The 16,554-nt window shown below is 47.8% G+C and overlaps 2 protein-coding genes across 4 annotated transcripts in view; both read right to left on the bottom strand.

The window, feature by feature from the left end:
• Positions 1 to 219: 219 nt before the first annotated feature.
• On the bottom strand, positions 220 to 10,931 carry ISOC2 (isochorismatase domain containing 2). 2 transcript variants are annotated; one of them, XM_081884905.1, is made up of 6 exons: positions 10,798 to 10,931; positions 6,259 to 6,397; positions 4,862 to 5,074; positions 3,556 to 3,626; positions 3,337 to 3,454; positions 220 to 879 (listed from the first exon to the last, which is right to left on the bottom strand). In XM_081884905.1, exons 2-6 carry the CDS (start codon positions 6,388 to 6,390, stop codon positions 799 to 801), a joined length of 615 nt encoding a protein of 204 aa, XP_081741031.1. In that variant the 5' UTR covers positions 6,391 to 6,397; positions 10,798 to 10,931; the 3' UTR covers positions 220 to 798. The 2 variants fall into 2 exon arrangements, with proteins under 2 accessions (XP_081741031.1, XP_081741030.1); XM_081884904.1 differs by lacking the exon at positions 10,798 to 10,931 and adding an exon at positions 10,666 to 10,787.
• Positions 10,932 to 12,222: 1,291 nt separating this feature from the next.
• Positions 12,223 to 16,554, bottom strand: part of LOC309354650 (uncharacterized protein) — a 60,965-nt gene continuing 56,633 nt past the window's right edge. For both annotated transcript variants that reach the window (XM_081884907.1, XM_081884906.1), the window contains one exon: positions 12,223 to 15,478. In XM_081884907.1, the coding sequence (XP_081741033.1) occupies positions 15,292 to 15,478 (187 nt within the window). In that variant the 3' untranslated portion in view covers positions 12,223 to 15,291. The remainder of the gene's footprint in view (positions 15,479 to 16,554) is intronic.

The following is a 16,554-nucleotide window of genomic DNA, read 5'->3' as shown; positions in this document are numbered from 1 at the left end:
GTGAGGTATCTTTAGATCAAGGTGTTTCCCCTTCCCCAAACCCAGCTCTTCATCTTTCTGCTTTTAATATCTCCCTTGCCTCTCTCCCTAAGATCTCAACATTCTTAAACAAATTTCCCAAAGCTGCGACAAAATGCACAGAAGGAAAAACAATTTCAAATTCTGCATGTGCAGACACACTTTCAAGAACATGACCAATAAGGAAATGCGCAAATCAAATTAATATGTGCAAAAATAAATGAACATCGTTTATTCTAACTGCAGATTATGGCTTTTCTGCAGCATCATTTATTCTAACTGCAGATTATGGTTGGGGGGGGGATCTGGCATTTTTACAAGTGCAGAATTCAAAATCCTCCTCATGTACCTTGAATGCCATACAAAATGTGCCTATCAGTGAGAAGATGCCACAAATCTTTTGGTGCAGTCTCTTCAGAATTGTAGCTCTGTGAGGGGACATGGGGGGTCTTCCTTCGGGGAAGCCATAGTTGTCTAAAGTGGTATGATACTGCTTAAAATGTATAGTGCAGATGGGTCCTAAATTTGAACCTGGGCCCATGCCCCCAAACCTGTGCACAAAATGGAAACACTTCCATCCCACTGAATAATCACGAGAAAGCTGTAAATTGGGAATTAGGGTATCAGTTTTCCAGCATAGGCTACAACCCCATAATTTCCTGCATAAAAATTATATTTGCACATCTTGATTCCACTTCTCCTACCCAATGTGTGGCAATGGCAGACCTAAGCAGTTGGAGATGTTTTAAAGCGAGGAGGAGGATCAACGGAGCAGCTGGCCTAGCTGAAAAGGGGGCCTGGTTCTTTCAGGAGGGGGAGAAGGCCGCTGTCTGGGGCAGGGTCCTTAATCAACTTCAGGATCTGAAAAGAGAGAAAAGGAGATGCAGATGTGAAATCTTCCAGGGGCTACCAACTATGCTTTCTTTCAGAACCTTCTTCCGAGGCAGCTACCCCACCCCCCGGCCCCACAAATCTGGTTGCCTTTCAGAAGCTGTGACTCCAACTCCTATAAACCCCAGTTGGCATGGACACTGGTCAAGGATGATGGGAGTTGTAGTCCAACAATATCTGGCAAGCTCCAGATTAGAGAAAGCCCTAAGAAGAAAGAAAACAAGGAAATACAGCAGAAGCAATACATGCTCACCCCTCCTAAATAAGGCAGTCCTTGGCTGCCTATCTTCTCCATGCCCTCATGGCCTGGCAAGCTGCTGCCCCAAGATTGGGTCTTACTCACAAAATCAGGGCTTGCCTGAGTTTGTTTCACAGCTTGTTGGCACAAGCACTGGGGTGGCACACTAATGCGGAACCCGTGGTCCTCCAAATCTTGTTGGGTTCCAGCTCCTATCGTCCTTGATCGATGGGAGCCAGGCTGCTGTAGTGGTTAGAATGTCTGATGATGACCTGGAAGACCAGGGTTCAAATCCTCCCTCAGCCATGTAGCTCACTGGGTGACCTTGGGCAATCTCTGCCTCGCAAGCAGAAGGTCTCAGGCTCAATCCCAAAAGGCATCTCCAGGTAGGGCTGGCAGTGACCCCTGCCTGAAACCCCGGAGAGCTGCTGCCAGCCAGTGTGAATGGTATGGAGTTAGATGGACCAATGGTGTGACTCATACTGACTTATACTAAGGCAGCTTCTCACGCTCCTCACAGGTTTCTTGGTGGGGATTAAATGAGATGGGGGGGAGAGAATCGTGTGCATCCCCTTGGATAAAAAGTAGGATATAAATGCAATAAACTAAATGTTCATGTTGGCTGGAGATGATGGGACGCTGTATCCTGGCAACATCTGGAAGGTGACAGGCTCCTCTCTGCCTGCTTACTTTGTCTATCTATTATTTCCTCCCTGCATGGTTGAAATTGTAATGGTAAGCTCCTAAGTCAGGGAACTGTCCCTTTTCCCCTTGAAAACGATGATGACGGCAATTCATTACTATTAAAATTACTTATTAAAGTCGTACCTTGGTTGTCAAAAGGAATAAATAATAAACATTATTTATTGTTACTATCCTGAAATAACTCCTTCCTATATGCATGAGAAAAGCCTTGCAGAATATCTTGGGTCATCCATAGGCCACCTCTCTGGGACTGTGAACTCTGCCTCCCCGAAGGAAGCAACGCTTGCTCTGTCGAAAAGAAGCCTTGTGATTTATTGTGACATAAGCTTTCATGGTCTGGGGCCAAACCATCATCAGATACATGAAGTGTTATCTTCTTTCGATTGCTGTTTCATTTATATTTCTCACGCGAGTCTGAATATTGGGGGGGGGGCAGGGAGGAACGGTGAGCAAATGGGCCAAAAGGCCACAGCTGCAGATACCATCAGTGACATTTCTATGCAAAAGCACAGAGATCACTTGCAACAGCAGTAAGCGGCAATAATATTCCTAGCGTTGCTGTGCTGATTTCGCCACCTGCGCTGGGGAAAGAGAACCCTGGTCTCGACTAAGCCTGAAATGTATCAAATCAAACTTGCTGCTAATTCTGGAGCAGGAATTGTTCCTAGTTCTGCTCTCGTTCTTGGGATTCACTTATTTAGGAAAGGGATAAGGAGCAGATGTAGGAAAAGAGGAGGCGGCAAGAGCCCCATATCTTGTCAGGGGCCCTATGTTTTTTCCAAACACTCTGCAGTTTCTCAGTAAGTTAACCAATCAGAGTTTGGCAGCAGATGTGAGGGATTATTCAAAGCGATTGCCCTCTTTGGATTAGGGGAGACAGAATTGCTATTCCTGTATTTTCAACCCATCTCCTCCATAGGGAAGGAATTCTAGGCTTCTTCCAAACTGCACAGGTAACCATTGGGAGTCATTTATACATCATTGGGAGTTTGTGGGAGACCTCTTTGGTGGAGATAAACACGCTCTCTAACTGCAAACTCAACTGGCAAGGGCTGAAAGGCTTTGTAAGCAGAGATATGAAAGAGTCTTTTACCTGCACACGCAGCCCCTTCACTTCTCTTGTTGGAACTCCTTCATTAACTGCAACTTCCCATTTTGTCCAAAGTGGGGGAAACTATGGTAAATACCTTTGGCACAAACCAGGATATTAAACCATGCCTTGAGGCTCACTTAGCATCCTGGCTGGCTCAGAAACTGTTAAACCAGAGTTTCCTGATTCAGACGTCACAGGAAACTATAGCTAACTGGAAAAGTTCCTGATTTGTTCGCTCCCACAACAAAGGGAGGCACAAAGAAGTATGTCTGCAAACATACGAGTCTTGTTCCTATTCCAGCTTACTGAGCATAAGTATGATAATTCAAACAAGGCCATATAGTAGAGGAGGGTGGCAGGCCGAGGGGTGCAAAGGAGGCTGGGAAATTACCTCTTGGAAATAGGGGTGTGCAGCATCTCTGACCAGTTGCAGAATGAGCCCTTCGCTGGTGGTGAGGAAGGCACCGCTCTGGCGTAACCTGGACAAAGCCACAATCCTGTCCAGCTGACTGGAATCCAGAGGGGGAAAAGAAGACCACATAAATAAGTATACAAGGGGGGAGGAAAAGAGCCCTTTCCTGCCACCCACTGGGACCATCCCACCAGTCACCTGCGGGAAGAGCAGGCATCCACCACTACGTGAACATCCAGGCCTCGTTCCATGATGTCCAATGCTGTGCTCTGCACCCAAAGAGAAAAGACACGTCAAACTCGGGTCAACCGCATGCCTCATTCCCACCCATCCAATTTTCTTTTTCAGATTTCTTTTATTTCAAGGTTCAAAGTCACGTTTCATCGCTCAACAGTTCAAATCCTTATTCTCTCATACTAACAACTTCCTCAATGTTTATGATCATGATTACATACAATCACATCTTAAAATTCCACCATCTCCTTTAACAGGGTTAAAGATTCTAGATTTGTGTCCCTTATCAGAGATCACTCATCCATTATTGGTGGTGACCTTATTCATGTGTCACCCAGCTCTGAGGCTCCTCCTTAGACCAGGGATAGTCAATGCAGTGCCCTCCTGATGTTTTTTTAAGGGTCCAACTCACACCAGCCCCAGTCAGCATGGCCAGTGGTCAGGGATGAAGGGAGCTGTGTCCCAGCACCACAATTGTCCCTGGATTGTGTCTCTGTGGACATCCCTGGCTTCTACACTGCTTGGCATCCTAGTCGAGAAAGATGTTTCCCCTCCAGTTAGGAGCAAGGGAAATGCAACTGCCTTAATTCCTTCCTTCCCTTTCAACTGGAAGGGAGGGGGGGATACCAAGCACTTTTTTCTGAACTTAGGGATTCAAAGGGACGCGGGTGGCGCTGTGGGTTAAACCACAGAGCCTAGGGCTTGCCGATCAGGTCGGTGGTTCGAATCCTTGCGATGGGGTGAGCTCCCGTTGCTTGATCCCTGCTCCTGCCAACCTAGCAGCTCAAAAGCACGTCAAAGTGCAAGTAGACAAATAGGTACCACTCCAGCGGGAAGGTAAACGTGCACTGCTCATGATCGCCAGAAGCAGCTTAGTCATGCTGGCCACATGACCCAGAAGCTGAACTCCGGCTCCCTCGGCCAATAAAGCGAGATGAGCACCGCAACCCCAGAGTTGGCCACGACTGGACCTAATGGTCAGGGGTCCCTTTACCTTTACTTTAAGGATTTGAAAATATTTATTAAGGTCTGAAAGGGAGGAGGGAAACAGTGGCACTATCTGTATGGGGAGAAGAGAACCCTGGTCTCCATCGATCCCTAAACAAACAGACTCAAACCTGCTGATAAATGGACTGCCAGGCCTCTCTTCACTATTGGGGTCCTGGCACCGCTCAAGCACACAGGCCCATCTATCCCGAGGTCAGATCTTGTGCCCGGTCAATCAGTAACATCTGTATCCCTGAGAGGAAGAAGACCTTCAGCCTCATACCATGATGCAGGCCTGTGTCTCGATCCCACACAAAAGCACAGATTTCAGGTCGGGCACAGCGGCCATCTCCTTCTCCACCTCTGGGGTAACCATGCTGAAGCAGGTCTTGGCATATTTCGGCAAGTCTTCAGCACCCAGCTCTGGCACCGTAGGGCCCAGGCCTTTGGGGTATTGTTCGGTCACCACCGTCCGGATTTCGAGAGCCTTGGCAACCTGCAGGGAGAGGGGAGAGGCCGTTGGAGGGTTAAAGCAGGACTCCTGGGTTCTCTGGGAAGGAAGTGGGCCTTCTCATGAGATAGTGTTAGTCGATATTAGGCTGCCCCCATGTGTCCATCTGTGTAACTGCAACTGGGTAGCTTAATAGTGCTTTTAAGGGTGGCAAAGCCTGCAGCTTTGGAGGCCATATATATAGTAAATATGTCAATGGCAATGGTGCAAACATTTGTTTTTCTTCTGCCTCACCGTGGTCTCTAATCAAATTGTAGCAAATGCTAAAGGTACTTGCTAAGCACCCAAACCACCCAAATCAACACGGCTGCGACCAATACATAATAGGTTAAGGTAAAGGGACCCCTGACCATTAGGTCCAGTCATAGCAGACTTTGGGGTTGTGGCGCTCATCTCGCTTTACTGGCCAAGGGAGCCGGAGTACAGCTTCCGGGTCATGTGGCCAGCATGACTAAGCTGCTTCTGGTGAACCAGAGCAGCACACGGAAACGCCGTTTACCTTCCCGCCAGAGTGGTACCTATTTATCTACTTGTACTTTGACATGCTTTCAAACTGCTAGGTTGGCAGGAGCAGGGACCGAGCAACGGGAGCCCACCCCGTCATGGGGATTCGAACCGCCGACCTTCTGATCGGCAAGTCCTAGGCTCTGCAGTTTAACCCACTGCACCACCCGCGTCCCATAATAGGTTAGCTCAGTTGTTTAGAGCACAGTATCATAGAATCATAGAACTGGAAGGCATCTCAAGGATCATCTAATCAAACCCCTTGCAATGCAGGAATCTTAGCATGCTGCTGCTAACACCAAGGTTGCGAGTTCAATCCCTGTATGGGCCATCTGTATATTCCTACATTTTAGAAGGATTGAACTAGATGACTCTCAGGGTCCCTTCAAACTTTACAGTTCTTTGACTGTGGCGCAGTTCCTGTAGGCACCTATTGGAGAGTGCCAATTACAAGAAGAACACTCCTCCTTCCAGCACGGAGAGCCATTTCAGAACTAGTCTTAAGAGGCCAAAAACATTCTTCCTTTTAATCGATGTTATCCAACCCTGCCAGTTAATAGAATTAACCTCCCTTGCCTTGCCTTCCCTTCCCTCCTCCCCTCCCCATCCACGTCCCTCACCTGTTTCTCACAGCCCAGCAAGCCTCTCCACTACACAACTTTTACCTTTAGCATCCGAGCTGCCACAGATACAATCTGAGGGAAGTAGCTGATATTTGGGCGAAATTTCTCTTGCATGTCACACAGAAAGAGGATGCTGGTTTTGGGGACCACTTTTCCGAGTCGTATCACTGACATTTTCGAGCTGAGAGACAGTAAAGGGGAAGAGCCTGGAAGTTAGTTCTGGATGTCTTCATATAAATATTTGCTTGTGTTTTAGGATTTTACATTTTACTCTGGTACTCTTTAGAGAAGATGGTCTCCCCACCCCCTTTCCTTTTCGAAAGCAGGCTATGGGTCTAATAAGGTCAGAAAATGTGTTTTGAATTTGCATGCCACTGGGAAATGTTTGTTGCCTTAATCCCAAGCAAACTAATATACTGAATTTTGAGTGATCCTGCAGAGTAGAATGGAAAATGGCTAATTTTAGACTGGAGCAGAGAAGGGGAAAACACAACAGCCGTCTCCAAATATCTGAAGGGCCAATGTGTAGAAAACAGAGCAGATGGAAGCTGCTTCCAGACAATTTGTTTATGGAGCATTCATCCATGTTTCTTTGCAGGGAGGTTAGATGATATTGGCTATTTATTCAGCATTTCGTCCAATGTGCTTGCAGTGAGGTTACACAATGCTACATCAAGCAACTGTTATCCCACCCAGAACCTCCAAGTGTCCCTATTTTCCAGGGACAGTCCTGGATTTATAGAAACCTTCCCAGTTTCTGATTTGATCCCAAAATGTCCAGATTTCCCTTAGGAAGTCCTTATTTTCATCGGAGAAATGTCAGAGGGTAGGGAGTTATGTGACACCCCCCCCAAGCCAAAGAGATACAACCTTTAGAAGACATCTGAAGGCAGCCTTGTGTAGGCAAGTTTTTTAATGTTTAATTGTGTTTTTATATATGTTGGAAGCTGCCCAGAGTGGCTGGGGCAACCTAGTCAGATGGGCAGTGTATAAATAATATGATGATGATGATGTAGTAAGGTAAAGGTAAAGGTCCCCCTGCCCGTACGGGCCAGTCGTGACCAACTCTAGGGTTGCGCGTTCATCTCGCTCAAGAGGCCGGAGGCCAGCGCTGTCCGGAGACACTTCCGGGTCACGTGGCCAGCATGACGAAGCTGCATCTGGCGAGCTAGCACCAGCGCCGCACACGGAAACGCCGTTTACCTACCCGCTATAAAGCCGTACCTATTTATCTACTTGCACTTAGGGGTGCTTTCGAACTGCTAGGTAGGCAGGAGCTGGGACCGAACGACGGGAGCTCACCCCACCACGGGGATTCGAACTGCCGACCATATGATCGGCAGGTCCTAGGCTCTGTGGTTTAACCCACAGCGCCACCCGTGATGATGATGATGATGATGTAATAAGATGTCCCTATTTTCAGTGGAGAAATGTTGGAAGGTATGTTATCCTACATTTTCCAGTGCATTTTTCCATTGCTTTCCTTGTCACAAAACAATCCAATTTCAGTACTGGAAGTACATAAAGCACTGGGCAGATCCTTCCATCCCTAATCTACACACACACATCAAATCAATAATTATATTCTACCTCCACTGTCATCTGAACACCCATTGCTGGGAATCGAAAGCAGGGAGAATTGCTGTGCCTGGGTCTTTCTGGTGGGTTTCCCATTGTGGCAGCTGGCTGAACGCAAAGACAAAATTCCTACCCTTCCAAGTAGGGTAATTGGATGCAAAGGCTCTACCCCGCCCCTTTTTTTAGCAGTTGTGTGGAAGAGGGAACATTAGCAGATGTTCCTGCTTCAGAGAGAGAGAGAGGAGGAAAGAAGGAATGCCGAATCTGAGAGGAAAAATGTGCTCCTTTGGCAGTTTTGAAAAACATCCCTATTCTTCAAAATTATCGCATACAGTATTTTTAAAATGCTCAGTTAAGGTCTCCGTTTATCCACCTTTCATGGCATCTTCACAACAACCTGGTGACGTAGCTTAAAGCCTGAGAGAAAGTGGGTCACTGAAGGCCAGCCAAATCACCTCATAAATTAGCTATGTCCAAGCACTGCAATTTATGATTTCCGCCCTCCCATATGCAGAAGGAGGGAGGTGGGTGCCCTCTGCTGGTCAAGAAAGGATGACCCATACTGTATAAGCTTTGCCTCTTGCTCACCCAGACAGGAAGCTGCCAAGGACCAGACATCAAAAGGAGGAAACAAAAGCTCTGCTCCAGCTGCTTGCAGCATGGCTCACTCCTTGCACAAAACAGAGACGGTGTCCCAGAATCCTTTGCAACATCAAACCTTGCCTTAGGTTGTGAAGCACAGGAGTAGCCTTTTGGGTTCCCATAGACGGACGATAAACCTTAGATAACAATCCTTGATCCTATTATTTCTGCCTCAAGCCCTAGCTAACTGCCACCTGCCACCTAAGTAGGCCAATGCATGCTCATCAATGTGAACGCTCCCCAGCAACAACCACCTCATGCCACAAATGCGGAGCCTGGGACTCAGCTCCAGAGATTGCCAGACTTCAGCTCCCGTCAGCCCCAGCCGGCATGGCCAACAGCCAAGAGTGATGGGATTTGTAGTCCAACAACACCTGCAAAGCTACAGGCTTCCCGTTGCTGTTTTATATGATTCCAGGGCCCCCGATCTTGGCTAGCGGTTGCCCACTGTGAATGCTCTTCAGCCCCTGACTTGCTCCTTGAATCAGTAACAAAAACTCAAAAGGCTGCATAGAGGGCTCCAAAAGACCTTATCATGCAAATAACATCTGCTTATGGGAAACTGAGAATACAGAGTAACAGCCAATTTGCTAGTTATCTGGCATTGTATAAATTGGGTTGGCTGTTTTAATGTATTGGTTTGGGGTTTTTTGGGGGGACCAGGGAATGTAATGTATTGTTTTTATTTCATAAGCTGCTTCAAATTTCAGGAAAACAGCACTCAAATAAATAAATGCTATTGGGTTGTTGTTTTTATTTTTATTATGTATTTTGTGGTTTGAGATCCTGATTTTATTCTGTGAACCGCCCTGAGACTCTGTGGTATAGGGTGGTATATAAATTCTAATAATAATAATAAACCACTTCAAATAAACGCAATCCTCTTAGGCTAGTTCAAAAAGTAATTTATAGCATAACTTTGGGGGTTAGGTGTAGTAGCTCAGCTTTTCCCCCCCCTTTTCTCTTTTTAAATCATCTCTAGAAGTAGAAAAAAGGACCCTATGGGATGCCAGGCTTTATTTATTTTCCCCTCCTACAAGTGAATCACTTCCTTTGACTTCTCTTAAGATAAAAAGATACAAGCAGAGGAAAAACACAAAAGAACCCGCTTCCCTAACTCCAGGTGGTGGTGAACTGTTTTAGGGAAGTCTCTAGCCTTCATAACAGTAAGTTACAAAGGAAAAGATGCAGGTTCTCATTGAAGTGATTTCTATGAGGTAAGCCAGCCTGGTCGCTCCTGCATTTCTGTGTATTTAACCAACAAAACAAGTCAGAGCTGTGACTGACGTTGTTAGGACACCAGGCAATAGGAATTTCCTGAGGTCCTGGAGAGCTGCTGTTTCCCACCTTCCCGCTAGTGAACTTTTCCTGCTTCTGTCTCATTTTCTAATTCTTGGAATCTCTGCAGTTTGCCCTTCCTTTTTTCCTAGCGACCAGGATGCATCTTACCTGTGGGTGGGTTTGTCTGTGATCAGATACACCCTGGAACTTATTTTCGGCACACCTTCTGCATGCAAGGCAGCTGTTCTACCACTGAGCCTTAGCTGCCCGCCAAGTTTTCCTCTTGTATCAGCTTCCCAATAAAATAAGACCCCCTTTTTTGCCATTTTACTTCCAGGAACTCCTGCCATCTTGAGGAAGCAGGCTTGACATCTTGGGATAAAACCTTTGCATTTGCACTACTTCCAGGGAGGCTCACCTGTTGCCAGTATTACGGTAATCTTTTAGGCATTAATCCAAGGCTGTTATGCTTTTCTCCCAACACTATGAAGGATCTTAGCTGAGGCTGTTCAGCCTTCAACTTTCATTGTGGTTTGGATTGCTGTTGTTTTATTGTTTGCTGCTATGTTGTAAACTGGGGCCTTTTTAAAAAAAAATTGGAAGGCAACACAGAAATGTTCTAAATAAAACAAAATTAGCATCTCGTTACACAGTGTATAGTAGCAACACGTGTTCTTGAGTGGAGGAGTAGCTACTCCTAATCTGTTTTTAAACACGCATCCTTCTTTCACCACAGAAAGCGGGTCGGGAGGAGTCAAAAAGTGAGGTTTGGAGAGCAAGGCATCCAAATCTGCCCTTACACAAGTTTACTCCTTAGTAAGCCTTGCTGATTTCAGTGGGACCTACTCCCAGATAAATGTGCCTGGAATTTCAGCTATAAGGGTTGGAAAGCGACATGGCAGCTCAGGCCGTTCACACAATCTCGTGAAAGGGGTGAGAGGTACAGACCCTCCTCAGTCTCCAGACACCGTTTCACACGAACGTTCACAACTGCGAACACGGGTCAGGCCCGTCGCGAGTCCCGAATCCATTTGCCCCCCTTTCCCAGGCGCCCACAAAACGCTTTCTCCCAAGACTCACCTCCTCTGATCTCCAATTGCGACACTTCGAGGTGCCAGCCAATCAGAAGCGGGATCTGTAACCCTCGGAGCCCCGCCTGTAGAACAGCTGCGAGCCAATGGTCTGGCGCGGGCTGAAGGGAAGTTTCGGCGTCCCCGAAGACTCTCTTTCCCTTCCAGCCAATGGCGGCGCTCCCTCTCGCGTTCCACGCGCGGCCAAAATGCAACTCGGCGTTCCAAAGTCCCGTATTCAGAGCTGCGTTAAGAGCACGTGCGTCTCCTCCTTTGGGAATTGGCGAGAGTGTGTTTTGTTTTTGAAAAGGTGCTGGGGCCCGTGCGCCGGTAGAAGCTCAGCAACCCGCCCCCTTCCTGGGACTGACTGCAGTTATTCTGCACATGCTCCCGGATGCTGCGGGACTCCCATCAGCACCAGGCAGCACAGCCAATGATTACGGATCGTGAATTATGGTCCAACATTTGGTGGGCCAGAAATCCATGAGCGTAGCCAGGATTTGGGGGGCCAAGACTTGGTTGGGGAGCAGGGCTTTTGTTGGGGAGGGCAGAACCGACGTGATTGGTCAGTTAAGTATTTCTGTTGTTTTACTTGATCTAACGGGGCAGCTGCCCCCCCCCCCCATGCACAGATCTCTCATCTGGTTTACTGTGGGATTACGACTGACACGGGACACCGCTGTAAACGATAATGAGCTAGATGGGTCTGACTTCTACTGAGTCTGGTTCCTATGATGTTTGGTCAGAGAGAGCAGGTTATTTATTTTCTGGCTTGTCACTCAGTTCCACTAATTCTCCACTTAAAAAGAGAGCCAAAATCAACCATAGCTGAAAGGGAGCAGTGAGAACCATTAGATCTCCCAAAATTAATACAAACGGCGAATAGCTGCTGGTTGAGGATATGCCCTGCAATGGTAGGGAGTGAAATAATTCTGGTTCCTGGGAAGGCTGGAGACGGAGCCACCAGGGGTGGAGTCCAGAGCAGGCCCACTGTTGCAGCCTGGCATATTTTTGAAATGGCCAGGGGGGACAGAGACCAGCACAAAAGGGGGCTGGACTGGATGACCCTTGGCCCATGGTTTCTGAGGCTCAGTTTTTGACACACATAGTTAAAAGGATCCAGTGATGTGAAATACTCTCCCAGCCCAAGTTCCCTGGAGAGATGCCAAAAGACTAGATAATCTGACCTGCTGTACAAAAACACACCACAATTACCACTTTCCCACCCCTGCTGCCAGGCTTGGCTGTCTGGCAACCCAGATTCTGCAGGAATGGGCAGCTGACTGTATTTGCATAGTTGAAAGTTACCCCCAGAAATACAAAGCTCCAGAATTCCAGCCTTGCAGGCAAGATCTTTGACAATATGTAGCAGCATGGTATCAACGCCCCCCCAACAATTCATTAACAAAAACAAATAATATTTCACGCAGAAGACTGGTAATTCGAGATGAGCTTTTAATAGAAGACATACTTTTTCTTAAAAAGTATTCTTTTTTTTCTCTTTCTTTTTTTTTTAACAAAAAAAAGGAGCAGGATAATTGCTATGGCCCTTTACATCAGGATAAGAAACTCCAAACAGATCCAAGTCAGCAATGGTAGGGTGGGGAGAAGGGGGGACAAAAATATTTTTTTTAAAAAAAAAATGCAAACCCCCTGGGTTTGAGAAAAAACAAAATCAAGTCGCTTGGAATAAAATGCTTTTGTTAGAAACAAATAATAATAATAATACAGAATTAGAACAAATTAAGACAAGAAACCACCATGCAAAAAATAATTATTATTATTCAAATATATATATATTTAGAAAGACAGACTCCACCCCACCCCCAGTGCCAGTTCCTGGAGCCTTAGGACCCGGCACAAGTGGATGTTTATATTTTGAGTCCAAGCTAGGATTTGCAAACCCTTCATTTTGAATTCCTTAACAAGGCAGGCATGGGGAACCTTTGCCCTCCCCTCCAGATGTTGCTTAAGTACAACTTCCAGGAATGATGGGAAACGTAGTATATCAACATCTGGAGGACACTAAAGGTTCTCCACACGTCTTAGGTGCAGGAACAAGCTGTATTATTATTTTTTGGTCTCACTCTGCCCATCTGCTGTTAGCTTATATAAGGTGCACAATGGATCTATTCCAAAGTAATGGATGTAAATGGTTGGCATCCGTCTGCCTCAGGAGACGATGGAGGAGAACACCTTTGGGGGTGAAGTCAATCTGCTGGAAGGTTATAGCGCCCAAATGTAAAACCCTTTGCATATACTTAAAAGTGCTTTATATTACCAAGCTTGAAACCCTACGGGCACTTGCCTGGGAGTAAGCCCCCTTGAACACAGTGGGCCTTGCTTCTGAGTAGACATGCATAGAATTGGATTGCACATTCTCAACAAATGACAGCTCATTGTCAGAGCCTTGCCCAACTGAATAAGGGGAGGAGCCTCCTTTGTGCACCATTGTTAAGGAATTAAAATCAGAAACCAAAGTGAGCAAAAAAAGGAAAGAGCCCCTGGATAATTAGGGACTCTTAGCTCGCCTGTTGCACCTTGAGATAAGGACTGCTCCACACGCTATCTGTATGTTCATGCATGGAAGCAGTTGAAACTCCCAGATTTGCAACCGTGGCAACCAGCACTCGTGCAGTTTCCAGGCATGGCTGTGTATGAACTGGCCCTGCATAGTGGTGATAAGCAGTGCCAAGACTTTGAGAGAGAAAAGCAAAGTTGTCGCTCCTAAAACAGGTGAAGGTGTGCGAGGATCAGAATTCATTGCAAGCAAAGAAGCTGCTTGTGAACCCAGCCTCACAGACGCACCCAGTAGGATTTGGGGGAAGATCACCCCCCTCCCCCCAAATACCAAAAGCATATCCTGGTGTTTCAGCAAAAAAGGAACGAGGACAGTTTGGAAACAGCTGCTTATTACTGTTAGCACTTTCTTCGTTCTTTGTGCTAACCCAAAGCTTCTGCACCAGAGTTCAAATCCTTTCAGTAAATCAATATGATTTCTGTATTGTAGGCCTATTTTGCATTGTTAACTCAACTGCCTGCCTCAAGCTTCTGGGGTCTCTTTTTTTTTTTAGCAGAACTTGAATTCTGGTAAGGAGCCATACAGGAATAGGAAGAATGATCAGGTGCAAAAGCAAAGGCTGGCAAGTAGCTAAGAGGGCACAGATGCAGCCGCCTCTGAACACCAGAGGTTTCTGCAGACGTTCATCTGGAAGTTTTTGAATGTATATCCACAGCTCAAATGGACCAGCAACTTGGCTTGTTCTTTTCCCCTCTATTGGATTGGAGGAAGAAGAAAAAAAAAGGAATGCAGAGAGTCCCTAGAACTCAAATTCTGTGCATGATACATAGCAGAATTCCACACACATGTGCAATCAGGCAAGATGAAACTGGCCAGCTTGTGGCCTGTCGTTGCTATTGAATCTACAGGGTTTGCAAATCCTGGCTTCCTCACACAACCCACCGCCACAGCAGGTTTAGGGATGGTGGCAAGAGAAGAGGAGGAGGAGATCAAAGTGCTCTTGGCTGCTGACAACGATATGCAGAGAGGGCGACATCCCAGTCCCAAAAAACGAGAGAAGGCAGGCTGAGATGAATGGTTTCCAGTTCATTCCGCATCTTCCTCTGCCCACAGTCTGGGCAGGTGTGAAAGGCAGGTAGGAGGTCCAGAGAGTAACTCCAGCAGGCTAAGGTGTGCTGGAGGGAAGCCGCCTTCCAGAGATGATAAAAAAATCTCCACATGTATCCTTCATGTGAAGGCATCCCAAGGACTCACTCCTCCAGCTCCCCCATCACCCCCCTGGGAAGAAGGGGAACGGGAAGGCAAGGAGACGAGATGGAGTGGCTGGAACCAAAGGGAGCAGAAGGCCCCCACACCTGACACAGCTGCCCCTCAGCGCTGAGAGCAAAGGGTCTCCCTGCAAGAAAGCAGATGTCTCCATCCGGGGCTTGGGTGCATTCGGGTGCCAGGCAAGGGGATCGATCGCTGCATGAACCCCGAGAAGCAGGGCTGCATAGAGCCATCCCTTCCCCACCCCAGTCTGTGTACATTTGCCACTTCGATGCCCGAACTTTGATATGTATATTTTTCCTTAGTAGTGGGCAAGGAGTTCTTTATATATATATCCGTACTGGAGCTGGGAGGAGAGGAGAGAAAGAAGGGTTTTGGATGGGGGGGAGGGAGAGAAGGTGCCGGAGAAGCAATGGCTATTTGAGAGTTGGATTTTCCTTTTTCTTTTTAAAGGGATATAGTTAAAATCCTGACCCCTGAACCTCCCTCCTCCCAGATTTCCCACCCCTCAGGGGTGGTTGATATTAAAGTGCAGCCTGATAGGAGAGCTGGGAGACCCTTGAAAGAGAAGCCGGAGGGTGGGGGCAAGTGTAGGGAGGGGGTTCCTTTTTTTGTTTTTTGTATACATGACAGTGTAGCAAGGTTGGGGTTCCTACTCCCCGCCCCTGGTCTTGCGATCCACCCCCCCACCCCCTGGGGTCTGACATCCCTGCCTCATTCAGTCTGGGCTGGCTCCGCAGGGGGGCCCGGCTGCTGCCCCTGAGAGGGCGTCAGGGGCGTAGGAGGCTGGTGGTTTGCAGACGGAGAGTCGCTCTCCGGGTCTTCGGTCTCCTCGTCTGAGACGCCGTCCAGGCGGAACACCTGCCGCACGGTTCGGGTGGTGAAGCTCAGAGGGGTGCGTCTACGATGAAGAGGGAAAAGGGAATCCGTATTGGCACCGCAGCGGACATTTGAGTATCAATTCCCACCCCCTCCCCACAAAAGCTAGCCATGCTCCCAGGTACTCGACTCCCTAAGCTGGGATTGGCAAATGCCCCTAGCGCAGGCATTGGGAGATGTTATTCAGCTGCCAAGCACCACCAGGCCCAGCCGGCATGGCCAATAGTCAGGGATGATGGGAGCTGCAGCCCAAACAACATCAGGAGGGCCACTGCCCCCTGTTCCTGTTCTGGCGCAACTCAGGCTTCTCCCTCCAGCAAACATTTCTACGGCCACACTGCACAGTGGCCTTCCAGCAACCGGAAGCCTCTTCTGACCCTTGTTTATTTTGCTGGAGCCTGCAGAAGTGGCAAGCTCCTTGCTTAGTGCACTCACTCCCAATGCCGCCCCGATTGCCCCACTGGAATCTGTGCCAAAGCTGCCACTCAAAATGGTCCATGCTGAGCTTGCACCACAGAGATGCAAGGGACAGGGCATCCGTTTCACCACTGCCTGCATCCCCAGAGCATCCTTGCTAAGAAACGGCGGTACTTCCCTTTTGGGCAGGCGCAACTGTGCTTGCATTCTGCCAAGAGGCTTTCTGAATTAATCTACTGGCATCAGCGTCACCTGCTAAATGCTGCCCAGGACATCACTGCAAGGGCAACCCTAAGTTCCCGCCTTCTGCAAACCATCTGTGGCATTTCTAAATGGACCGTCTAATTCTGGATTCTCCCCTCCCCTTTTGATTAGCCTCTTTCGATTGTAAATCATGTGGATGATGGTACGATTGCCAAGAGAGGAGCAGCTATTGCTTGGGGAGAAAGTGCCCGCAGGGTCTGCTCGCGCTCTCTCGCTCACCTACATCACTCTGGGTAGCTGGAAGTTCTTTGGATAGAAAAAGTGAGCCTACCAAAGTTACAACAAGCACACCTTGCCTACAGAGAAGAGAGAAGCACCAGCCTTACTGGGGGCTTTTTCCTGTCCCCTCTTCCTGGGACGGGGGGCAGCTGGAAGCTCACATCCATAGCAAGCACCTTCACAGTAGAAGCACTCCCC

This window comes from Podarcis melisellensis (assembly GCF_964234715.1).
Source record: "Podarcis melisellensis genome assembly, chromosome: 13".
NCBI classification, from domain to species: domain Eukaryota; kingdom Metazoa; phylum Chordata; class Lepidosauria; order Squamata; family Lacertidae; genus Podarcis; species Podarcis melisellensis.
This window is presented reverse-complemented; position numbering and strand designations above follow the sequence as displayed.